Genomic DNA, 27,782 nt, shown 5'->3' on the forward strand with positions numbered 1-27,782 from the left:
TTTTAAGTCTACTGTGCCTCCCCTACCAAAAAGCGATTATAGAATAAAAGACAACTGAATCTAGTTGTGTATAATATTATATAAAAATATCAGTATCCCGGGGACTTCCGGCCAAGATGGAGGCTTAGACGGACACGCTAGGTCTCCCTCTACAACTAGAGAGGAATACAACCACTTCAAAACAAAGGATAACTAGAAATTCCAGAAAATAAAACTACACGGAAGTCCAACATATGAAGTTATAAACCAGCGGTGCCATTTGGGCAGGTAAGAGTTAAAGAGGGCAGTGCTGTTTGCGGTCGCACCTGGACAACGGGGGCGGCGAGGAATCCCGGATCCGTCAAGCCCCTGGCGGTGCGCGACCCCGGCGCTGGGGAGAGCGGCCGCCGCATCGCCTTGAACAGTGAGGCCCAGGGGGGCGGGAGGACGGATCCCGGTCTCCTAGCTGAATAACTGTGTGAATCCATCTTGGACCTCCGCCCCCAAAGAAAGCACCACAGGGCTGCAAAATAGGTCGCGGACAGGCAGGCGCCGGCCGGTCTCTGATTTGTGACGCGTACACAGGCACTGCCCCCGACAGCCAGCCCAAGAAAACAAAACGCATCTGTCAAAATGAGGCAGACAACTATAGAAATCCTGGTGACACAACTCACCAGACAGCAGATAGAGAACCTGACAGATGAACAGATAAGAAACCTGTCAGAGGCTCAGTCCTGGGCCATTGTTATCAGGTGGCTTACAGAATTCACAAAGAGCAGGAAAAAGATATGAAAGAAGCGAAAAACTTTCATAACGAAAGGAACAAAACCGCATACGAGACAGAAGGAAAGGAAATAAAATCCAGAGTTCATTTCAACAAACTGGAATATGGAGAAGGAACAAGCAGTCAACCAATGCAGCGAGAGGAAATGGGAAGCAACAATGAAAGGATCAGAAACCTCTGGGACAGCTATAAAAGGCCCAACATAAGAATCATTGGTTTGCCAGAGAATGAGGAAGATGAACTAGAACTTGAAAAATTGAGTGAAAATATAATAAAGGAGAACTTCCCAGACTTGGGGAAGGGAATAGACTTGCAGGTCCAGGAAGCAAGGAGAGTTCCCAAGAGACTGGACCCAGGGAGAACCACTCCAAAACACATTATAATCAAAATGTCAAAAGTTAAAGATAAAGAGAGAATCTTAAAAGCAGCAAGAGAGAAGAAAAGAATTATGTACAAAGGGGTCCCAATTAGACTATCAGCTGACTTCTCAAGGGAGACCCTACAGGCAAGGGACTGGCAAGAAATATTCAAAGTAATGAAAATCCAAAACCTACAACCACGAATACTCTACCCAGCGAAATTGTCATTCAGAATAGAAGGACAGAGAAAGTGTTTCCAGGACAAAATAAAACCGAAAGAGTTCATTAGATCCAAACCACTGTTATATGAGATGTTAAAGGGACTGGTTTAAAAAAAAACAGAAGCTAGGGAGATGAAACAAAGGCAAACTAAATAGGCAACGAGAGTGGAAGAGGAACTGTGGGTACGGGAAGCATATTGGGGGGAGGTCAACAGGGAGGGGAAATGGGGAAAGGGAGGGAGATGATATAGGAATTGGGGATCAAGGTAGGAGGGAATGGAATAGACGGAGAGAGGTTGGGAGGAACTGTATGCACAACTAATGGACATAATCTAAAAGTGGGGGACAACTGGAGGGAGGGGGACAACCGGGTGGAGGGGAGCAGAGGGAAGGGAAATTGGCACAAATGTAATATTTTAATCAATAAAACACATTAAATCTGAAAAAAAAAATATCAGTATCCCTATTCTGACAGTTCTCAATATTAATAATTTGCTTAATTAATCCAGTCACTAGATAGTTGCGCTCCTACCATATGTAAGGCACTGCATAACGTAATGGGAAGAAAAGAAAGTTTACTCCTTCATTGGACCTGAATTCAAGGATCATGAAGTCGATGTAAGATAAATAAGACATTCATTTAACTAAAGTTCAAAATAAAAAAGACAAGTGCCATAGCAGAGGAATTCAAAAGAGAAAAACATAGTTTCTAAACAGAATGGTTAGAGAAGGCACAAAGGAGAAGAAGACACTGAAGTTTTGGAGCCACACAAACCTAGATTCCTCAATAAATTCCTTTGTTGGTTCCAGAGCCAGAGTCATAAGCCCTTCATCTCAAAAGACCATTATAGAAGAATAAAGGACAGTCTATTCTAAGAAAGACTAGTTTATAACCTTACATTGACTTATATTCATATACCACATTGTCCTTCATTTTATCATTTCAATGAAAATGTACCTTACCATGGACAGTACCTGTCTGCACAACAACAGTTGGAAGGGCCAAGGAAACTGTAAACAATTAAAATGTGTTTGGCCATGTGACCGAATACAGAAAAATACTTTTCTAAAATGAATGTGGGGATTAATTCTGCTTTAAAATATTCTATTAAAAAGAAATAACTTTCTCTAAGGAAATGGTATAATTAAATGAGAGAATATTTAAATTATCCATATTTCTACCTAAAAAGCAAACTTTGCTGAACAGAAGATAACAGGAGAAAAAAAACAAAGATTTATTTTCTTTATATTCATTTCTGGGATTCTCACACAGAAATTCTAATAAGTAAATCGTTGATAAAGTAAATGTCCACTGTTAGGAAAATATTTGGGCATTTTTAAGGTAAAATGTGAAAGAACTATATTATGCCCAGATATAAAAGAATAAACATGGGAAGCTGGGGAAGAGGACAAGATCTAAAGGAATTATAGGATAAAACTGAATTACAGATCATTAACATTTCTCTTTAAACAGAAAAGACAGCGAGGCACAGGAGGCTGTGTGAAGCAATCATGCATGGATGTGCATGAACAATTTTAGACTAAAATTAGATTTCTAAAAAGTAGCTCAAGCAGGAAATAAAAAAGATCAAACAGTAGGATGACTTTGTAAAAGTTCTCCACAATGTACCAAATACAATTTAAATGTGTGTGCTAAAATTTTTAATGTTTCTATAAATGAATGCTCCTTAATTAAAAATACCATCAAGCTTCTCAAGTTTGACCTACTTATTGTTAAAACTGGACAGTATCAATGTCCTGCATGGAATACCAATGCTAATTTAGTGTTTTTCTCCATAATATGAGGAAGAACCAGTAAATGTCAATTCCAGGGGAAGCCTGGTGTTCTGCTCTCTCCTTTCCTCAGGCAGAACAGCACAGTCCTTGGAGTAGAGACCTCAGGCTTTAGAGAAAGACACCTTTGCCGCTTGCCAACTTAGCTCTCTTGGGCAAATTACTTAATATCTCTCTGAAGTCACTAATTCTTTAATTATAAAGTGAGGATACTATCACCCTGGCTGGTGCGGCTCAGCTGGTTGGAGCACTATCCTGTAACCAAAGGGTTGCAAAGTTCAGTTCCCAGTTGGGGCACATGCCTAGGTTGTGGGTTCAATCCCTGGCCTGAGGCACGTACGCTAGGCAGCCAATCAATGTTTCTGTCTCACATCGATGTTTCTTTCTCTCCCTTCCTAACTTCCTTCCTCTCTCTCCAAAAGCAATGAGAAAAAAATGTCCTTGGGTAAGGATAAATAAATAAACAAACAAACAAAGTGAGGATAGTGTTAAAAGAGGTTGCTATGAGGGCTGAAATAATATAAGTGAAAGTAATTAGCGAAGTCCTTGACACACATAGCAGAAGAAACACAGTAAATACTTCCAAAGGAAAAAACAAAAACGAGAACAAAAAAACAAAACCAAAATTGAAAAAAAAAAAACACCTGTCATACTCTCACAAAATACCTTTTTATGTATAACCCCTTCACACGGAGGTGGTCAATCTCCTTTTAACTAACCTTTGTTTTATCTCTTCATTCTTTTCTACAGTCTCCAAGTTTCTTACCATAGCACGTATTTGTTTTATAATCAGTGAAGTGCCTTCTCACAAATTCCCTTCATAGACTAGTTAAAGTTAACACTCACATACATACAACTCCCGCATTACTTACCTAAAAAGTGTGAGAAGTGAAGTTCCATTATGACGAATAGTGTTTTCATCGCCATATAAAAGCTCTGCTTTGTTTGTGGTAGGAGCACTGGCTGCTTCTTCATCCAAAAGAACGAGCAAAATTTTCACAGTATCTCTGCCACAGTATGCGGTGCCATGGTTTATGGCATACGATTTTGGCTAGAACAAAAAATAATTGTAAGTAAACGTTACAATCACCCCAGCTGGGTCGATCGGTCACTCATTTCCATTTCATGTGCCACTGTTCTCCTTCTCCTGTGCTGGTTAATAAAAGACCAGCCGTGAGAAGGCATGTGAATATTTCTCCCTCAAGCCACACGAAAATCAATCTTATCATCTTCCAGAAGCACAAAAGAATATGAACAATAGTATCATAAAAGAGAAAGACATTAGGGTCTGGTCAAAATAACATTAGGCTTAAAGTCTGAAAATGTAGCTATTGCCTAGCCATGTGACCTCAGCCTCATGGCTTACCCTCTCTGAGTATCTCTTCTCTCTTACACCAAAGAGAGACAGGATTCTGAAGATCTAAATACCAACCCCACAGATCTAGTCAAATGCGAAAATGAAAAGCTAGCTGCCATTCATTCACTTGGTAATCACTGATGACTACATACTAAGTCCCAACCACTGTGTCAGAGGCTAAGACTACCAAAGTAAAACCACTGCCACAAGGAACCCACGGTCTCCTTGATAAAATAAGTAAGCAATAACTGCATGGTACACTGCTCAGTGCTATTTCTAACATAATGTATACATGGCATAGTGGGAGCAGACAAAAGGTAGTGATCAATTTACCCGGGAATTGGGATGCCTGCATGGAGGAGGAGACACATGGGAGTAGGAGAGAGCAAGGCACTTTCAGGGATCAGGTAGCATGATGTGGCCGAAGAACAGGGTAACAGAGAGGCAGTTATGTGAAGTGAGCCTGGGAAAACTTTGTGTACCAAAGAGGTTGTAAGTCAGTCTGTTACAGAGTTAAAAATCTCTTGGTTTTCTTCAGCAAGGAAATAAAACAATACTATTTAGATTTTAGAAAAGTGATGGCAATGTATAAAATATAATCCATGGTAAGAATGTTATTAAGTCTGAAGACAGAATGACAAATTAAGAGACTGTAATAGTCCAGATTAGAACTGAAGAAGACAGTAGCAGCAGAGATAAGGAAAAAGCAGATTAGAAGAGGAGGACTGAAAAAACTTAGTGGCTAGGTAGAAGAATAAGCAAAAGTATGATAAGAACATTATCTATAGATACATGTAAGCACAAACTCTGAAGGCACTTCTGCCTAATTTTGATACCAACTTACTGCGCTGTATAAGTCTGGGAAAATTGCTTAACCTCAATGTGCTTCAGTTAAATCACTGGTAAGACAGGTTAGTGCCTAACCAACAGGGCTGCTGGACATAGTGCCTAGATATCAAAGTCGCCTTATCTGGGACCTTCCTCAGCTTTCACCAACATGGCCTTGGCCTCCTTTCTCTATTTGATGGCTGAGACTCAGGCCACAAGTGAACTATAACGTACACCCACACTGGAATTTTAACCAATTAACTATCATAATCCAATGCTTAACATATATATTCTTCATTAGCACCAGATAAGTCCATATTGTTTAATACTAACTTTACTGAGAATTATTGAATTGTATTTTTCAGATTTCTGACTTGGTTAAAAATACACAATTAAGAACTAGGCTGCTTGCATTTTTATCTCTCGTCGCTGGAAATAGAAGAGATTGATGCTCTTCATTCTCTGAGCTATAAAAATTCCTTATTTATAATGACAGTAATAACCTGGTTGCCATTTGAGCCAACCTAGTCACAGAAAGTGTTAAAACACATGGGATATATGGGGAATAACCCAGAATCTCCCCCATCAAATTAATCTAAAAACATTCACTGTTCTTGGAAAATATCTAAAAATAGTCCCCAAAGGATATGAATAAATAAGTAATAAAAGTTAAGCAAAAGTCTTTCTTCATACACTGGCTGTCACAATCCCACCTAATGAAAAAGAGCTTTTGTTACTTGAATAATTAAGCTGCAACAAATGGATTTTAACACATACTCCAAAATTGTGTTTTAGAGCTAAAAGCATGCTAGTCAACTTTTCCTGTAATAGTATAGTCATGATACCGCATAATGTTCAAAAATCTATGTAAAAATAAAAGAGGTGGATGTTCTGGGAATACATAGTTAAAAGATTTCTAAGTATAGGAGAAATTCCTTATGCTCACAGTAGGCTGACAATGGAGGCAGAAAGTAAGAAATCACGAAGATGAAAAAATTCTATAAAAGAAAAATAAAATACTGAATAGAAACCATTCCTGTTGCTGATATATAGCGTGCCCAGTACTGAGGTCAAACCAGAGGAACTATGTTCTTATTTTATATCTGAGTAAATGGGAAAATGTTTCATAAGAATAACTACTTAAAAATGATAAAACACCTTAGTATCCATCAAAAATTATAAATTTCTAATGATTCAAGGGATATTGAAGACTATTCAATGCCCTGCTTTTAACAAAAACAGACAACTTGGTCCAAAGATGTTATGATTTACCCAAGTTGAACATAATCCTACATAATCCTATTGAGAAACTTGAATTTTCAATAATGTAACACAGGAAACACATTCTTCTGACTTAAAGAGCAATAGCAAACCATTTCTACAACAAATAGAAGAGCAAGTGTTTTATATAAAAGGATAATAAAAAAATAAAGAGCTCATTACCCGTGCAGGACTGCTGTCAGTGGTGCTAACAGCTACGTCTCCTTGTTGAGAACTGATAATATTTTTAATCCTCAAATCCAAATCCTGAGCAACCTCCTCTACTGCTTTATAAAAAGGATCCCTGCTATTCTGGCCTTTAATCAGCTGCATCTTTATCACTGAAAGTATCCGACCCCCTGCAATGCTGAAAATAGAAATAAGATTGCCTTTATAATAGTATTAGAAATGACAATATGCTCATGAGCTTGAATATATACTTCTCAGAGTTAAGCACTTTTCAAAGAATATGGCTTTGGTATTGAAAATCGAATAGTAACACATTTAAGAAACATATGAGAACCATCAGAAGCAAAATTGAAAAGTTCTTCTAAAAGCAAGTCATTTCAACAGCATAAGTTAGTTCTTCCTTGATTTGAAAGCTAAAGGGAAATAATTCAGTTATATATGAAAACAAATTCAGATGCAGTTATATACACAAATCCCGTCGTCGGCAGCCGTCCGTCTCGAGAGACGATGGTGTAGCTTCTTAAGAGTCTATCTGCACCGCCGAGAATGGCTGTGCAGTCCGACTCGGGAGTGACATGGTATCTGTCTCCTCCCGTGTTGAATCGACATCTTGCGATGACGCTGAAGCTACAGAGCCTGGGCAGGGTAATATGGAGGGTCTGCTGTTGCCCATGCAGCAGACCCCCCCTCTCTTCGCAGCTGAAGGGTCCAAGGGAAAGATGGAGTCGATACAGCTTGGGTTCAGGTGCGCCGCAGGAGTTGCCGGTGTTGACTACAATGTCAAACCGCCTTAGGGACTCCGGCTCCGGATTTTCTGTCGGGGTTTACTCCCTTAGCCTTTCCCCTGAAGAGGTATGCCGCAAGGCAGCGGAGGTTTTTTGGAGTCAGAGTTTTCCTTCTCTGATGTACCCTGACTGGAAGATCGAACCAGCGACACTTAGCTCGCAGGCCGACACTCAATCCACTGAGCTAAACCAGCCAGGGCTTATACACAAATATACTTAAAATATGTACCCTTAGATACAATTAAGGTAACAAAAGCTACCTCTCATTGAATACCTGAAGTCCTACTTCGCTTTAATCTTAAAGCCAATTCTGTATTATTACCCTTAAATCACAGATGAGAAAATTGGGTCTCAAAATGGTTAAATAGCTTATCCGAGAATACACACTGCTTTGGGCTAGGAAGAAAGTGGGAGGATCGAGACGGACCTGAAACACGTGATACTGCACTATAATATGAGAAGTGTTACTATATGAAAGAGGAAAGTAAGCTAGTTAATACTGATCCAAAGGAAACCAGAGACCGGACCAACTATGATAAACAGATACGTGTTTTTAAAATCCTAGATTCAATTGTTTCTTTGTACTAAACCTGAACCTGAATGAATTTGTGTTGCAGTTCCTGCTCTAGATAGCAGTCCTAAAACCAATGTGCGGACACATGGAGGGATTTTGGTCCATTAGAGGTGCCCAACGATAGAAGGGGGCTTTTTTGAGGTCGGGAGGTCTCCATCCCCACTGGAAAGGCTGCACTGCGCAAATGAGAAGGGATGTGGTCTGAGTGTGGAGTCGGACTGCCTGAGCAAAAATCGCAGCTTCTCCACTTTCCACCTTGGGTGTGCTATTGAACCTCTCTGAATTTTACAGTGCCAGAAAGGAAATTATGAATTGAAGTTTCCATCCTCACTGACCCCATTGCCAGATTATATGTTTTAGGGAACAAGCCAGGTTCCCTAACAATCATCGGAAATAGAATTGTTCACATTTAAATAGCTGGTCCAAATAGAGAAGGAAAGTTAGGAAAAAAAAAAAATGCGGAGTGATTTGCTGTACAATAGTGCATGAGACAGTGTCTCCCAAATTTGCCTGATCTTCATAATCATACCCAGCATTAGTTTAAAAGATCAACTCTAGATCCATCCTACTGAATAACAATCTCCAGAGAAAGACAGTAAATAGTTGCATTGTTTTAAAAGTACCACAGGTGATTCTTATGATTAGATAAACTTGGGAAACATTTCAGGAAAAACATTAGCTCCTTGAGAAAGGACCGTATTTTACTAATCTTCTTATTACCAGTTCACACTTGGCACACAGAAATGATCGATATGTTTGCTGAGTAAATTAACCACTATCACACATAAGTTTTTAATACTTAAGACAAAATATATGCATCTTACTATGATCCATAATATTATTATTATTATTTGCAAATACAAAAGCACTCTAGGGGAACATATTTCTGAGCTTGGCAGGAATAAGGAGAAATCTCCAGGTACCACCCAATCTCTCCCCCAGAAAGGTACAAACAAGAGCTGGAGTGGAAAGTTGGAAGCCATGAGTGGTAAGCAAGCAGGATGAATGGGGTTTTCCTGAGGACAAAAATCTCTAGTAGAACCATGATCAGGACACAAAGCCCTGATTGACTTTCAAACTGTGTGAACCTTCCAAGGGGAAGGGAGCAAGTATGGCTTTTATTAGGTTTACTCTATGTACTTTATACTTCTGATGCTACTTTTTAACATTTTCTATTTGCTTTTTGTTTACTGACCTTGTGCCCAGCAACACTGATATCCTCTGCTATTAATTTCAACATTTTCTTTTGATTCTTGGAGTTGCCTACATATGTAACCATAGCATCATCAATTAGAGTTGGACTTCTTCCTTTTCAACTATTCTATTTCTTTTTCTTGCCTTACTACAGTGAGTTGGACATCTAATACTATGTTGAAAAGAAATGACGAGAGCAAGAGCTCTCATCTTGTTCTAAATCTTAAATAGAATGCTAAAGCACTTTACCATTTAAGGAGGTTTTCAGAGAAACCCTTTACCAGGTTAAAACTCTTATTCTTCTCAATAGACTCTTCCCCTCAGGCAATCCTGGGGCTTTATCCTATACCCTTCAGGCTTTGGCCACTATAAGAACACTCTCTAAATTACCAAACTCAGCACATAGTCTCAAAGTAACTGGTTTCCCTCCTTGACTTCCCTTTCTGGCTTTCTTCCTTCCCCCAATTTTTGTCTGTATTTTCATTGCATTTTCCTGTTTATCAATGCATTTAAAAATATGTTATCCAGCATTATTAATTACTGCAAAGGACGGGTCCATCAGCCAACCTAGTCTGCCATACATGCCTACTCAGTAGACTCTAAGAATTCTTCCATGTATACAGGCACTTTCCTTTTCAGCTAGTTTTTAAATTTTCAATTAAAAGCACAGAAAGTAATTGGATAAAGTGTAGCCAAAATGAAAACACAATTAACATTATGTGCTTTTTCTCAGAATTCATCTCTAATGGAAAAATTTTGGAAAAGATTCAAAGGGATAATAAAATATGAAAGAGTGTGTTAGTCAATTATAGGAACAAAAAAAAAAGTCACCTTTGCCTCCCTTTTCTCAAATTTTAAAAATAATATAATTCACTGATTGTATTTTATTTAGAAAAAAATAAATAAGACTTGTACGATATTTAGGACACTTGTAAGGTCAATATTTTGACCCCTGGCAAAATACCCCAAGCACCAGTGTTATGACTCATCTGTTGCTATGCATTCACTACATACTAGCCAACCATTAACTCTTCAAATATCTGCTCAGCAACAGAGTGGCTTAATTCATACATTTAATTCTGAAGCCTAGAAACTTCTGAAGTTGTAATTCAAATGACGCCAGGACATTTGTGCTAGGCACTAGAAATACAAAATGAACAAACCTTTGTCTTTAAAAGGTCATCATCAACATATGATATACAATGAGACACTGAAGGTATAGAGAGAGTTTGAGTGGGGAGGGAGAGAAGGGGGTGTTCAGCAAGACTTCCCAGGAGATGCATTAGGACTGTGCTGGATAAACATTACTAGAAGAATTTAGGTGAGAAAGGTAAACTGCAGCTCCTGACTACTAAATGACCACGACATTAGAACCCTGTAGCAGAAAGAGAAAAATGAGGCTAGTGAGGAAAACACAATTAAGTCCCCAAGCTTGTATCAAAACACAGTGACTGGAAGGGAACAGTAAGCAATAATAAGGACAAGTTATTGGTAATACTTTAATGCAAATACCAAGTATCTTTACTATATAGAACAATTGGCTTTTCCTCACCATCTTCATGAACTTGATAACTACTTGCTAAAATAAGTATTATCTCAAATAACTAAATATAATTAAAGGTGCTACATAAAGTATCAATGCTTCTGAAATATTTTTAAATGAGAAAAATGTAACATGAAAATTCTCGACTGAATACTTTTAACCAGGTTCAGTATTCCATAAATTCATAATATTTAGCCCAAAATACGCAATGCAGGTGTGCCCTTAAAGAGTTGTTGTGTAATGAACTTGAAATACAGAATTGTAAACACTTGAACAACAGGGAACTATGTAACCAGAGACGTTTTTTTTCCCCCAGGTGAAAGTATAGTATGCATTTTATGGTGGCCCCTACTGGCAAAGGGTAGAAATGCAGCCAAACAACAGCTAAGATGGCCAAGGGCAAATCGGACAGTGGAGAGCTAAAAGTGAGAATGGATTCTCTGACTTCTCCCCTGTCACTCTATTTTCAGTCCTTCTTTGGACTCAGGTTATTGTGATTCTCTTTCACCATCATCCTATGATAAGACACGTAGTACAAGCTCATCCTCAGTTACAAGAGTTAAATATGTCTTTAACTCTAAGTTTTAACATTGAGAGACAGGAGTTAGAGTGCATAGAGTTCGTATACCATACTGAGATATCTGGAGTTTTATCCTTTACCTTATATGGGATCTTTAAAGGGGGTTAATCATGGAAGTAACATTTGCTGTTTCAGAAAGATCACTGGCAGCACATGAGGAGGACAGGTTAGGGCAACTCAAGACTGGAGGCAGAATGAACAATAAGTGAAATAGGTGAAAAAATCCAGGCACGAAAGAATGAAGATCAAGGCACTGTAAAGAATGGAAATAAGATAACAGTTATAGGAATAGAGATGAAAAAGAATATAAAAAATGTTTAAGAAGAATTGGTGAATCTTGGTGACTGAAGGGATAGAGAAAGAAGAAAAAGGAGTTTAAGACATGTTCCTGGTTTCTGCTTGGCGGACTAGAGGGAGAGAGACTTCATCACATCAGAAGGAGAAGCAGGTTTTCAAAAAAAAAAAAAGATGAAGATTTAATCTGGGTATGTTAAGTTTGAGTTGCTTTGAGGTAACTATAGGTAAAGATACAATTTTGAAATTCCAGTAAGAGGTTTAAATTTCACTGCAATACAGGCTTAGAATTTGCATATATGAAGTCAGAGAGGTAGTTGGAAAATAAAAGAATGGAATCTCAGAAGTTATGGGGGAAAGAGGAAATGATCGGATTTGAGGACCTAAGACTACTGCAACTTGAAGATCTAAAATGATCTGTGCAGAATTAACTTCAATAGAGTGGAAAGGTGTGAAACAGCTAAGTACAGACATTGTCAGTATTGCGTGTCTACTCTGTGCCAGAAACCGTGCTAGGGCTAGCGAACATTAGTGAAGAAAACCGAAAAGCTCTCATAGAGTTTACAGCTTAGTGACAAGTGTATAATAAATAATTAGGGATCGGGAAGAGGAATAAAGAATATTCTTTTCAAGAATTTGAGCTATGGAAAGAAGGAGAAGGAACTGAGAAAGATGATGGTTTGAGAAGATGGTTTGTTGTTTTTCCTTGAAGTCTTTATAGACTGGCTAAAGTACGAATAAAGAGGAAGCTGAAACTATAAGACAAAATGAAGAAACAATGAAACAACGTCCTAACAGGTTACCCATATTGTGCCCACTTCTTCAGTGTCTTCCCTAGAGCATAAAGTAATTACTCATTATAACCAGATAGGATATTAAAAATAACTGGCTGCTAAGTTACTGAAGCAGTTAAGAATTTCTAAGAAGACCGTTAGTCTACCTCACACCCTAGATGCCTCTAAAAAGCACTTCTAGCTTTTTGCACAAATGTACATTACAAATTAACTTTTACCTTCTTGATAACCTACCCCAAACAGAAATTCCTCCTTTTGGAATGATAACAAATTACATCGGCTTGAATAGATGCATTTATACCTGCTCCCTCTCAAAACCCCACTAAAATGACAAAAAGGCAAGAAAGTTTTCAAATACTTTAAGAAAAAGGGAACAGGAGAGGAGACAGCAGTCAATGATGGCAGAGACATATCATGGAAGTATGGAAAAATGAGAAGCAGATGGACAAGTGGTAACTGACTACACAGACCCGAAAACACTAAACACTAAGTAACTGCTGAGAGAAACACGAATAAGAAGCAAGCTCAGAAATTCTCAGGAACTGAAGGCAATCTTGAAGGCTATGGTAAAGGTGGGGTTGCAAACAAGAAAGTTGCTTCAAAGTCTACATAATAGTTAAGATTCCTAAATCTCCTCTCCTCTTCTGACAAATCAGGCCAGTGCACTTCTCTCCCCTCAGCATGAAAAGCAGGGCGCTCTGCAGAAACTAAGCCAGAGAGGCTCCAGACCCAGAGACCCCAGAAACCGAAAACAGAGAGACTGAGTAAAAGTCTCCATGCTGAGCTGGGAGACTCAACACCAACTGACCTCAAAGACCAGAATATTACCAGCCACACCTACAACTTTCAGAAAGAGACTGAAGGATGCCTCCTCTGTAGAAATTTTTGGGAGAGCCCCACAAAAAGACATATAGTTACTGACTTTTGGAGAATCCCAAGTAAAAGAGCCAACTGACTACCAAGCTATGATGAAGTCCACTGGACAGAGGTACTAAAACAGCTTTCTAAGACCTTATTCTTAAATATGAAAGGACAGTCCAGAATCACCATACATCCTAGGAACTCCTCTAACCTGAAAGAGGGCAAAACAAACAAAAGCTCTCAACTTAGATAAAAACAAAGGTCATCCAGTAAGCAAATAAAAATAACATTAAAAATTAAAGCCCTGGCTGGTGTGGTTCAGTGGATTGAGCACTGGCCTGCAAACCAGAGGGTTGCTAATTCGATTCCCAGTCAGGGCACATGCCTAGGTTGCGGGCCAGGTCCCCACTGGGGGCGTGCGAGAGGCAACCACACATTGATGTTTCTCTCCCTCTCTTTCTCCCTCCTTTCCCTTCTCCCTAAAAATAAATAAATAAAACCTTTTTAAAAAATTAAAGATAATAATCTTAGATAAATGAAACATGGTAAGATCGCTGATAAAGAAAGGTGAGAACAGAATAAAGATATTTGTCATAAACAAACAAAATTGAAACAGACTCAGAGATAGAGAAAACAGACCGATAGTTGCTGGAGAAAGGGGGAGTTGGGGGCCTGGGTGAAAAAGATGAGGGGACTAAGAAGTAAAAATTGGTGGTGACAAAATAGTCATGGGACGTAAAGGGAATAAAGTCAATGATATTGTAATAACTATGTATGGTGTCAGGTGGGTACTTAAAATATCGGGGGAATCACTTTGTAAATTATATGCTATACACCTGAAACTAAAATAGTAAATGTAAACTGTAATTTTAAAAAAATTATAGAATAAATATATTTGTCTCCCATTTACTTTTTCTCGGAAAGCTATTTGAGCAAAATAGTTTACCAATTAAAGTCAGAAAGCAAGGCAGAAGCAAAGAAAATTCACAAGGTGATGATGAAGCTTCATGGCTACCACTCTGAAACAGGCCAAGCAAGCAAAGTAGATTGAATGAAGATGATAGAGGACTCTCCAGAAAGAATATCTTCAAGGGCAAAAATCAGAACTGGTAGATGCCCTATTATTAAGAAGAAACTATATAGTTTTGTCTCCCTGGCTGGTTTGGCTCAGTGGATTGAGCGTCGGCCTGCGAGCTAAGTGTCGCTGGTTCGATCTTCCAGTCAGGGCACATCAGAGAAGGAAAACTCTGACTCCAAAAAACCTCCGCTGCCTTGCGGCATACCTCTTCAGGGGAAAGGCTAAGGGAGTAAACCCCGACAGAAAATCCGGAGCCGGAGTCCCTAAGGCGGTTTGACGTTGTAGTCAACACCGGCAACTCCTGCGGCGCACCTGAACCCAAGCTGTATCGACTCCGTCTTTCCCTTGGACCCTTCAGCTGCGAAGAGAGGGGGGGTCTGCTGCATGGGCAACAGCAGACCCTCCATATCACCCTGCCCAGGCTCTGTAGCTTCAGCTTCACTGGAGAGGACACTCCAGCGTCATCACAAGATGTCGATTCAACACGGGAGGAGACAGATACCGTGTCACTCCCGAGTCGGACTGCACAACCATTCTCGGCGGTGCAGATAGACTCTTAAGAAGCTACACCATCGTCTCTCGAGACGGACGGCTGCCGCCGCCGACGATATAGTTTTATTGACGAGCTTGATAAAGAAGTGATAAGTATATAGAAAGTAAAGAAAAAAGTAGATAATTAAAACAAAATTAAAAGTAGATGAAAAAACAAAAATTTGTACAAAAAATGTGTAATCGTGGTATATCACATAGTTTAGCTACAGACAATATTGATTCGAGTTGTAATAATATAAACTAATAATTTAACTTGAAATTGTGTCTGGTGGGAAGGAGTATTGGGAGGCTGGTGAGTGGGTTGCAAATTCTCACCTCCCACGGCAGGAAGTTAATAGGTAACGTCTACAACTGAAAAAATCAAAAATAGCTGCATTAAAACTTTATTTAAACGAGACAAATATAAAACAAACACAAAAAAAGATTAGAACTTTTTCTACTACATCTGTAGTTATCATGTGACTTTACCAAAATATACATATATTCCTTTGCTAAAAATAAAATATCTTAAAAAATTAATTATGTGCTACCTCAGAAGAAATAATGAGCCATTATATTATCACAGAGTTCATTAGATGTCACTGATATTTACTTCATTATAACAGATACCCATGTAAAAAGGAAGAAGGATGTAATTCAGAATAAAATCCTGAAATAAATTCTTCCTAGGATCTTGAAATGGAAAGAAATTTCATGGAATAAGACACAGTGACTAAGGGAATGCTTACAAGGTCAGAACTGGCAGAATTCAGATCTTAGCACCAGTACTTAGTAACCATGTGACACAGGTAAACTACTTAATCCCAATGTTTCTGCTTCTTCCTCTCTAAACTGAGTACCTATATAGTATCTCTCATGAAAAGGTTTAATAATCAAATGATAATCCTCATAAATCCTGGCTGGTTTAGCTCAGTGGATTGAGCGTCGGCCTGCGAGCTAAGTGTCGCTGGTTCGATCTTCCAGTCAGGGCACATCAGAGAAGGAAAACTCTGACTCCAAAAAACCTCCGCTGCCTTGCGGCATACCTCTTCAGGGGAAAGGCTAAGGGAGTAAACCCCGACAGAAAATCCGGAGCCGGAGTCCCTAAGGCGGTTTGACGTTGTAGTCAACACCGGCAACTCCTGCGGCGCACCTGAACCCAAGCTGTATCGACTCCGTCTTTCCCTTGGATCCTTCAGCTGCGAAGAGAGGGGGGGTCTGCTGCATGGGCAACAGCAGACCCTCCATATTACCCTGCCCAGGCTCTGTAGCTTCAGCGTCATCGCAAGATGTCGATTCAACAGGGGAGGAGACAGATGCCGTGTCACTCCCGAGTCGGACTGCGCGGCCATTCTCGGCGGTGCAGATGGACTCTTGGGAAGCTACACCATCGTCTCTCGAGACGGACGGCTGCCGACGACGACGAATCCTCATAAAGAGCTTAGTACAATGTCTGACACATATTAAGTATTCAATGAATACCAGCTATTTCTAAATTGACAGTGATGTACCACAACACAATTGCTATTATATACAATCCACCTGCGCCCCCCGAAATTAATCTAAAAATTACTCATCATCCAATATACCTCTACTATAAATGAATCTGTAAAATTGTAAAAAGAATCTCTTATTTCCACTACCACATAAACACAAATTTCAGATGAAGTAAAGATTTATGCATAAGAAAATGAAAAAAAAAAGCTAGCAGAAAATAGAACAGAGAATTCATAATATCTTAATTTTTTTATTTATTCTTTAAAAAAAATTATTACTTTATTTTTTTCCATTACCATTTATCCCCCCTATACCCTCTTCTACCTATATGGGATTCGTTTACTGCTAAATTAAAAGCTCAAAGATATTCTCTATTAGATCATTTCCAGTCCTAAAAAATCCATTTCTTCCAGATAAAGACAAATGGTAAACCTGTTTCTCTAAACAAATTTAATTTGAACATGTCTTTTGACTTTGGTGAATCACAGAGAAGCAGCAATTTAGGGGAAAGAGATCAAATGATTATATTTCATTAGTCTTCTCCCTCCTATTTGGTCTGAAGATTCGTCATTTCAGTAGCTCCTATATTCCTACCTTTGATTCTGTGAAGTTTTAAAGATAGAGTAATAACAAACATTTGTAATTTAGGAAAAGTCATTACCTTGGATTTGATATTTCTCCAAGAATCTCATCTAATTTGTCAATGAAATTAATAAAATTAGACAATCCTTTTATATGTGTCCTTAAAGGATCAGATGGTGATGGTGCGTATCCTTTCCCTCCAAGCTCTATTGTTCTAATGAATGATGTGGCCACCTATGGTTAAAACAAATGACTTAGTTATGCTTAATGATTTAGTAAGTTAAAACTACAATTCACTTTATGAAGCATGGTATATTTATATAATTCTGGTTATACAAGTGAAGTGTTTTTGTGACTCAAAACACACTTTGACTGAGAAGCAAATAATCAGAGAAACAGGTGCCATGCAGAATTCATGCCAGCAATGGTTAGGGGACAAATTAAGGGCATAGTATGTTCATAAGAGTATATCATTGACGATAAAGAATTGGTTTATGAATGTATTCTTATTTAGGTTGGCTACTAGCTACTGGAATCGTTGCATGGAACAAAGGGCTTTTCAGTGCCAACTGTGCTGATTTATTCAAGGTTGGGCAATTAATTCAACTCTCCCAAGCCGTAGATTCTCTACATGTAAAATAAAGATTTAGACTAGATAATCATGTGTAGTTCGAAAGACCTTGCCTTAACAACAATAAAAATACACATGTGATGGTTATATTATACATAAAAGTATCTCTGCCAAAGAAATATTCTAAAGCAGTATTTTCCAGAGTGTATCCTTAAAAAGACAAAATCTATGAAATTTCAATAATAGGAGAAAAAGTTCCACAGTAAAATAACTTAGGAAACAACATATTAAATAACAAGGTTAATTTAAGCATATTTTTTTAGAGCAGGACTTTTCAAAGATTTTGATGTACAAATATAAATTTATGTATATCCAGTAAAGGTATATACTATTTCCAAACATTTTGTTCTTGGAAACATTTATTTAAGAAGCATGTAACAGGGTTTTTTTTGCCTTTGGCTAGCACAGTACAGGATACATGCAGGGAAATCCTCTTTGCAGAAATTCTCCTTGCCTAATTTAAAGGATTTAGCAAAAAATAAAAAATACTGTGGATTTTCAAATACAGAGGTAGGACATATAGTAATAATTTAAAAGTTAATTTATCATAGTTGCAAGAATTCTACATTAAGGTACCTGGATCCATTGTTCAAAAAGTCTTTATTTTAAAAATCTTGAAAATGTAACATATCCATACCAAAAAGATAGACATCTGTTTCTCTCGAGCAGCATGCTTCAAATCAGTGAAGGCTTCTCTTCCAAGTCCTCTATCAGGGATATTGAGAATATGAGCCAGAGCCAAGTCATTCTTTGAATTCACTAGCAGATTTAAATATGAGTAGATGATTTTCTTTGCTTGTAACTTCACCTACAAAATAAAATATTATTTTTATTGAAGTTGTTCTGAATGAATCCATTTTTTTTATATGTAGTAAAAATATTTATGATCATTCAATGACAATTATCTCACTCAGATCTTTGGGAAAAGAACTGCCAAATAAACTGAAAGTTTGGGTCCGACTATTAACATAGCTTTGCTCATATAACCAACTCGCTACAATGAAAAGCTATGAGTAAATATCAACTATCATAATTATTGGAAAATGGCTCTTAGAAAATGATATAAAAGATACAGTCTAAAGCCTGCCTGCATTTCTGATGAGGCCCGATCTCCTTCCCTCACATACATTTGCCATTAAATAATAGCCAATAATGAAGCTCCCTGAAGCCGAGGGCATGGGTCAACTGGCACTATTTGGTCCTATATCCCTTACAGGGCTAGATATAAGGGTTGCAGTTGTATGGTTAAACTTTTGGAGAATCACGAAGATACTGAATTTGACAATACCAAATAACCAAGTAAGTATTAAAATGAAAAGATTCAACCACATGCTAAGCAAATAATAGCAAATAGCTGACGTTGATAATAACTGGCCAGAACAGAGCTGAAGACCATTCAAGCACAAGATACATAATATTTGAAAGTACTTGATGTGGGCATCACTTCTTTTCATATATATTGTACTTGTCCTTCATGGTCAAATGATAAAACAGGACAGAAAGGGAGGGGGGAGGGAGAGATGGGGGTAATAAGGGGAAGGGTCTAGTCAAGGAACATGTATTAAAAAAAAAACCAAAAAAACAGGACAGAAAGACAATAAAACAGCAATAAAAAATTACAAATAATTAAGTCTCTTAGATAATTATTAAGGACATCTCAAATTCATATACATCTTAAAAGTACTTTTAAAGATAACATCCATTTGAATTATTTAAATTTCATGTGAAAAACAGTTATTGAAATATGGGAGAAAGGTTCAATTTTAAAAACCTCATTAGACAGAATAAGGTTACCTTAAGTATGGACTTAAAATATAATTTAAGCAAAATTGATTAAAAGAAGAAGTCTAAATGTTAACTCTATAAAATTTTCTTCTTAAATATTAAAGGTACTAACACTTATTACCTTTGCAGAGAGGCTCCCTAATTTCCTAATATAAAGAAGACAGCCATTCACATACTCCTTCTCACCCTGTTATAACTCTGCAGCTAAGTCAGTTATATAATTCTCTGCATAGATCTTAATACTTTCTGATACTTTATTTTCTTAATATTTCTATTACTATATGAGTTCCATGAGAGCAAATGATGTATCCTTAGGGCATGATAAAATGATTGGCATTGTATTAGGAAATCAATCCATTTTGTTAATAGTTTCTCAGTTTTTGTTCAATGATGAATGAAAGAAAAATTAATACATGTATTTGGCCCTTTTAGATATTTCAAAATTGAAGCTATGGATAAAAACTTACATGGGATCAAATAAGTGCTAATATATTTTTATTACATTGTCTTAAAAAGAAAAGTACTCTATATTACAATTAAATTAAAATCATCTTTAAGATCTGTCTTAAACTTTTATAAACTAAGATATAACATAGTTTTCTGCTTATATTTCAAATGTCCTTTTATCTTTCATGGTAAATCATACTACTTCATGTGAATCTATAAAACAAAAATTTCCATTTAACTTCACAGTGCAATAGTATGTCTAAAACATATCTTCTTTATCTCTTTGACATTGGGAAGAGTAACACAATTTGCCAGAAACCAAGACAGAGAAACCATGATATCTACACTGTACTCAGAAACTTTTTTAACTTTTTCTATATTTAATTCCATAAAACTACATTTAGGTTCACTGCCCCCAAATAATGAGGATTTACCAGTATGTATATACCTGGATCATTACTGGGTATAAAACCAGGTCTTAAATTCCTGCATCTACCACTTGCTCTTTAAGGCTAGCAAATTTTGTCCTTCTGATGGTAGGCAAACATCAGGGGAAAATCTCTTGGAGTCCTCACAGTTAGAGTGTTTCTTTTAACTCATGGCTGTAATTAGAAATCTGTCCCTATCATTATGGTCAGATAACATGGCAGTTATGGTTTCCCTGCTCTTGTATTTGCAAGTGGGTTTTAAAGAGGTTCTCTGGAAAAGCATTCCACATAAATACAGTTAGGATGTCCAGAAGCAAGGGCCTAAATTGAAAAAATCCACAAGATTGAAGCTTTCACTGAGATACCAAAAATAAAGATACTATTCTGTTTATTTAATAAACTGATTCTGTCCATACCACAAAGTATTTGCAATGTTTGTTTAGAAGTTGAATAATTTCAAGCTTTCTGAAAATTCCAAGTTTCTTTTCTTATCCTTTAATTATTACTGAAGTGCAGATATTCAATCTCATTTTGAAGTCAGTTTTTCTAAATTAAGAAGATTGACAATTTATATGGGTATTTTTTACTTTATTTGCCCATACATAAATTATTACATATAATGACAAAAAATAAATAAATAAATAAAGGTTGGACTAGAACTAATATACTGGTAAAATTTTTCATTTAACTGATGATTTCTTCTGGGGTCTTTATTATACTTTTCGCTTCATTACTTCAGAATTTCTAAAGCAATAGTTTAGCACCTTAAAAAAATAAAATGAAGTAAAATAAAAGAAGGAAACAAAAACATTGTTTCTCAAATTCATTCCACTCATCTACTTGAGGACTCTTGTGTGGCATTAGTAAGCACGTTTGGTGATAAAAATAAATCTTTGCAAGACTACAGCCCAAAAAGTTACTTTGGAATTTTAAAAGAAATATATTGCTTTCCAAAAATACTTTGTAAAAAGAAAAATTAGAAGTCTGGAAATACAGAAAAATGGCTAGATGATAGCTGGTCCTGTAATAGCCCTCATAAAATCTAATCCATCAGCTAACTAGTAGATAAAATATTCCTAGAAAATGTAACCCAAGAAGGCAAAAGATAAAAAGTAGAGGATTAACACAATGAACTATCATTGCTTTTTAAATGAGAAAACTATATGCTTATAACAACTACCCATTGGTTTCTTTAAACTATAACCCCTTTTCACAGGTGTATCTGTTTTATATCTCTAAGATGAAACTCTAAAAGCTTAGGTCACTTTACATGTACAAATTATTTCATCACTCCTAATTAAAAGGCACAATAACAATGATTGTTTCCTCCCTGTAGAGCTTGTAAGATAGATCAAAAGAACAGATCTGTAAACGATCTACCCTCCCAATATATGAATACACTCCTTAAGTACCACTGAGAAGAAACCAGGTAATATCATACACATTTTGTCAATATTTAGGGCAAGAGAAAAAAAACAAGCAGAATTGAAATGAAAAATTAATTTCAAGCAAGAGAAAATAGTTACAAATCACTAAAAGGAATCACAAATTTTAGGAGGAAACACCCCAAGGTCTATTTGGAACATTTTCTTGTACCAAAAAGGGGGAAGTGCTCAAAAGTCTAACAGGGCATGTAAAAAATATACAGAAGGCAGCTTGAAGGGGATCCTTCTATTTTAGCAACAAAGATTAATGACTGTAATTAATTTAAAACTCTAAATAAATGAAGCTCCATGAGTCCTTAGCAATATATACACACATAAAAAAAAGAGAAAGCTACATAGAAAAAAACCTAATTTGCCTCCCATAATTGGTAATTAAAGAGAAAGAATTAAGTAGTGAGCTTGCCATATTGGGGAACTGTACTTCATCCCAGTTGTTAAAATAAAGCTCTTCTTTATTGAGAAATGGCAATTAATGTAAAGACACGACAGAGCTAGAAACTTGCCATTCTGCCAAATCTAAAGAAATGACTGATTTAGACAAGCATGATCAATGAATGCATGCTTAAAACCATTTGATGAAAGGTTGTTGGGGCACAGGACCTCACACAGTGTCAAAGCATCACCCCACAGATCTTGCTGACAGCAAAAGGAGAAACCACTTCTTTATACTGGAAATACCAGACAATTCAAGACAACTTGAATTTGTGTTTCCTGATATAGTACAAAATGAGACACTCAGCATCAGTTATGAAGTATTTGTTAAGAAATGTTAAACCCTTGGGGGAAAGCAATGGAGAAAAAGTGGGACAGCTGTAATAGAAAAACAAACAAAAATTTTTAGTGGGGAAAAAAATAAAAGCAAAAAAAAAAAAAGAAAGAAATGTTAAACCTTAATCTAAACAAGCTTTCTGATGTAACTCCCAGTTTATTGGAAATAGAGAAAAAAGTTAAATAATACCAGTAGGAATTAATCAGATAAAATGCAAAAAATAAAAAAATAAAAAATAAAAGACTGAGGGGAATTCTTCTAGATTAAGAATCTAAAGAAATATAAAACCCATTTAGGGGACAGAGAAATGTGACTAGGAAAGACAGCAAATGGCATCAGGGAATACTTAAGTTTTCTTATATAAGATAATGATATTGTGGTTATGCTCTAATTTTTAGGAAATGACATATAAAGAAATTTAGGGATTAAGTGTCATGATATCAGCAACTTTCATACAGAACAGAAAAAATATCACATGCAGATATAAAGTGAATTACTATGTCTAGAAAGTAGGTATACAGGTATCTATTTGAGGGCAATGACAAATTGTATTTCTGAAAGTATTATCTGTCTAGCATGGGACTAGAGATAGAGTCTGTTTAACAGTGTTTCATGAAAAATGAAGAAGGTGATTCATTTAATGTGTTAACTTACTGAAGCAACTGGATTTGGAAGTAGGTGTATTCTAAACATTTTATATACTGTATTTTTAGATATGTTGAATGTATTTTTATGCTTTTTCCAATACTCATAAACTTTCACCTTGTCAATGATTCTATTAACCATAGAAACTTTCATAAATGTTAACTCACATGGTTAGTGAGGGGTTACTACGTATACTTAATTTGGCACCTACCTTTACCAGCCAAAGGTAAATCATATTAGACCAAACCTGCACTTGGCACTACTTCTCTGTGGTGTGCTTGTCCAGCACACCCTGTTATCAGAACTCATGATTCATCAGTTATTCTACTGAAAAGGGCTCAGAACAGATTTTCCAATTATACAATCTTCTTAAGAAGCAACCATATAAAACAGTAACTGTGAAGTTTACCAAATACAGTCAGCTCTCTGAATCCATGGGTTCTGCATCTGTGGATTCAACCAACCACAGATTGAAAATATGGGAAACAAAAAAACAGTTATGTTGCTGCTGACGCATAATATGTACAGTTTTTCTTGTCCTTGTTCCCTAAACAATATAGTATAACAACTATTTACACAGCATTTACATTGTATTAGGGACTACAAGTAATCTAGAGATATTTAAAGTATACAGGAGTATGTCCATAGGTTATGTGCAAATACTACATACATTATTTTATATAAGGGACTTAAAGCCTCTGTGGATTTTAGTATCCTAGGGAGATCCTGGATCCAATTCCCCAGTTACCAAGGGACACTGTATAAAGATTCAAAGAACCTGGCAACCTGGACCTTCAACAACACTTGTCTGATATTTAGGGCAATACCTATTTTTGCACAGCATCTGTTACCTTGGCCCCAGACCATGAAGTAACTGATTGATATGCTTTCGCCAGTCTCCAATGTATTACTCTTTGCAAACAGTTTTATTTAAACAAATTAAAAACTTATAAAAATTTAAAAAATAGTAACTGTATGTACAGTCAAATTTATAGTAATTTGTAGGGAATCATATCGGGCTTTAATTTACTCGCAATTTACCTTTTCATTACCCTGATTGTGTTCACTCATTGGTGATGGTGGTACATAAAGATCAGTTTCATCATCTACTGCAGACTGTCTGCCAGACAGAAAATCCCATAGTTGACTCTGCAGGAAATATAGGACATTATTAATAAAATCCTATGCCAACTATAAAAAATAATTCACACCTAGCTCTACTCAAGGTCACTGATGCTCCAGTGTACAGCGTATTACTTGGCCTTTGTTGGTTCAATAATATGTAGACATGGACTTAAACTTCCTAACAAAATGCTTCAATTAATTTCCACTGGCACCTGTACTCACAGAGCTTTACAAGTTTGCAGTTAAAGGATCGTCGGCAGCCGTCTGTCTCGAGAGACCATGGTGTAGCTTCTTAAGAGTCTATCTGCACCGCCGAGAATGGCTGTGCAGTCCGACTCGGGAGTGACACGGTATCTGTCTCCTCCCGTGTTGAATCAACATCTTGTGATGACGCTGGAGTGTCCTCTCCAGTGAAGCTGAAGCTACAGAGCCTGGGCAGGGTGATATGGAGGGTCTGCTGTTGCCCATGCAGCAGACCCCCCCCTCTCTTCGCAGCTGAAGGGTCCAAGGGAAAGACGAAGTCAATACAGCTTGGCTTCAGGTGCGCCACAGGAGTTGCCGGTGTTGACTGCAACGTCAAACCGCCTTAGGGACTCCGGCTCCGGATTTTCTGTCGGGGTTTACTCCCTTAGCCTTTCCCCTGAAGAGGTATGCCGCAAGGCAGCGGAGGTTTTTTGGGGTCAGAGTTTTCCTTCTCTGATGTGCCCTGACTGGAAGATCGAACCAGCGACACTTAGCTCGCAGGCCGACGCTCAATCCACTGAGCCAAACCAGCCAGGGACACAGTTAAAGGGTAACCTTAGAAATTTAATCTTAGGCTTTTATTTTTTATGAAAAAAGAAAAAGAGAAAGAAAAGTCTTCCCTAAGACCCACAATAAATGTTTCATTTTGGAATATTTAAGTAAATCTAGTGTCCTAAGTAGTACAATATTCAAACCAAATAGTCTCCATGAAAAAATTTATTAAGAGATATTTGCTTTCACCCTGCCATACCACTCAATGTCTCCACGTTATTTCATTTATTCTAAAGAATCTTACATAAACACACACATACACACACACACACCATTTCTGATGAGTAAACCAGGAGCAAAGGTACAAACTGAATTAATAAAGCTCAATGTGGTTGTAAACCACTCTTCCTCTCACATATTGCAAAGTTATAACTAAAATAACTCACCAATATATATTTCTTAAAAGTAGCATTTGCCGCAATTCTATTGATATGATGAGCTAGTACTCACAAAGAGTTCATCGTGAAAGAAAAAGAACTAGAAAACCTAGGATTTTGTTGTTCATAATACATACAATTTTTAATCTCAAAATTCAAGATCACTAAAACATTAATTTATAATTTAACAAATTTTGAACAGAGGTGGTCCTCATACTTGTGGTTCTGATGTTTTAAAAAGACATTGAAAACAAAGATTTATTTTTCTAGAAACACAATATTATGTTTTTAAGTAGAGTATTAGCTTTTGTCAAAAACTGTTTTTATATTTAATAACATGTAAAGTACATTATTCTAGATAAGTTCTGTAGGTCGAAAATATGGTCCAAACTGCGGTCCCTAAGACCATCCAGGAAGTCCCCATTTTTCTATCTATGTATCAATGTTAATCTTAATTTTCTTGACATACTTGAGTCAAATGATATATCAAACAGAAGTAGATATAAGAATCCAGCTATTTCTATCATACATGACATTAGAGATTTGTAAAAATGTAAAACAACACTACTCTCATAACTTTTTTTATTTTTAGGAAATACAGTTATTCTTCATAAAATGTTATTCATATCAACATTAATAGGTTTACTATTAACATTTTAAATAACTGTTAAATATTTTAAACACACCTCTATTTTAACTTTTAATATGGCAAATACCAATAGATATAACCCACATCAACAAAATCTCTTTGTAGTTCTAAATAATTTTTTAAGAGTGTAAAATGTTTCCTAGACTTAAAACTTTGACAAGGACTTGCCGCGGACCTCAGACCAGCGGGGTCCACAGCGTTGTGGGTGAAACGAATAAATGCACATGGGCTGCAAGAATGCTGTGGAGAAGAGGGGACAAAACTGGCCACCCTCTAAAGGAGAAAGCGAGGTTTGCCCCTGCCTGAACAGGCTTTTATTAACTCTTTAAGTGGATTACATCCAAGCAAGTTGTGAATCATTGTGCCAGTTGTTGCTTTATACGATTATTACTTTTATATAACAGAGAATAGAATGTTATACATGCATAGATGATAAGGATAACTGGTCTAGCCACATCCTGTCCTCGAAAATCAGCTCAGAATAGACCTTGAGAAACTGCTTTAAGGTTACATGCTGAACATCTTTTGTTCTCAGCCCAAGATGAGGGAGTCCTTTAGCAGAAAGCAAGCTTTTAAGCTATTATAGAAACGCAGGCCTGACTCCCCATGGGAAAACCGGTGTGTAGAGTGGGTCCTGTGTGCCTCCATGCTCCCAGTGGTTTTCCAAATCTGGGGCTGAGCTACATTTGCCACCACCAAGCACCCTGGCTTCCCATAAGGACTCAATAACATACCATAAAGCTTTCTGAGGTAAGCATAAAAATCACAATATATTTGTTTGTTGTAATACCCTATTAATTTTATTGATTTGTACCTTTGCTGATTTGATAAGTTGCTACTCATTCTATTTTTATCCTATTAACCTAGAATATGTACTATATTTTTCTATTCCATTAATTGTTACCTTCACTTTCTCTGTACTCAACTGAGACCCATATTTATCTATTACTATTTTAAAGTAATAACATCTGCTACTTAACCCCAACTACAATGTTCAGTAGTTTTAATTCTCAACTAATATCAGAATCTCACTTACCATAATCCTTCCACATTAGCATGCATAAGCCCAGTCTAACCATATAATTTTAACTATACACACACATGCTCCAAGTTTTACTGTTCACCTACCATGTTCCCCTAGATACATATCTATCCTGGTTCATCTGCTTAGTTATCAGTCTTTGGAAAGGTAATCTCTTCACAAGGTAGGAAGATGACATCCTTTAGATTTTTGCACATCCTCACAAATCCCTCCTTTAGCTTGACTAATAAATGATATATTGACTGAGGATGAGATGCTTAGGTCACTGTCCTCTTCTTTCAGGACAGGCCATTTAATTTTTTGCTCTTTATTAAGTAGCTTGTTCTGTCAGGAAGCTTATATTTCTCTCTGTTCTTAAAAGTTCAGATATTTTACCAATTTATGCCTAGGTATGTGTATTTTCTCATCAACATAGCCTGAAACTTAGTAAGTACTCTTAATTAGCCAACTCAGGAAATAAATAAATAAATATTTATTTATTTACTACAACAAATGTAGTTATAAAAAGTATTCCTTTTCTGCATCTGTTCCTTTTTCTCCTTCTGGGATACCTATCATTT

At 36.8% G+C, this 27,782-nt stretch overlaps 1 protein-coding gene across 1 annotated transcript in view; it reads right to left on the reverse strand.

The window, feature by feature from the left end:
* PARPBP (PARP1 binding protein) overlaps positions 1-27,782 on the reverse strand; it is a 56,371-nt gene that overhangs the window by 13,430 nt on the left and 15,159 nt on the right. Inside the window, exons 4-8 of the mRNA XM_090272610.1 lie at positions 24,276-24,383; positions 18,353-18,523; positions 17,164-17,318; positions 6,766-6,949; positions 4,010-4,188 (exon numbers count right to left, since the gene is read on the reverse strand). Of these exons, the coding sequence (XP_090128736.1) occupies positions 4,010-4,188; positions 6,766-6,949; positions 17,164-17,318; positions 18,353-18,523; positions 24,276-24,383 (797 nt within the window). The remainder of the gene's footprint in view (positions 1-4,009; positions 4,189-6,765; positions 6,950-17,163; positions 17,319-18,352; positions 18,524-24,275; positions 24,384-27,782) is intronic.

The sequence above is a fragment of the Furipterus horrens genome, unplaced genomic scaffold (genome assembly GCF_987537825.1).
Source record: "Furipterus horrens unplaced genomic scaffold, mFurHor1.1.pri manual_scaffold_4, whole genome shotgun sequence".
NCBI classification, from domain to species: Eukaryota; Metazoa; Chordata; class Mammalia; order Chiroptera; family Furipteridae; genus Furipterus; species Furipterus horrens.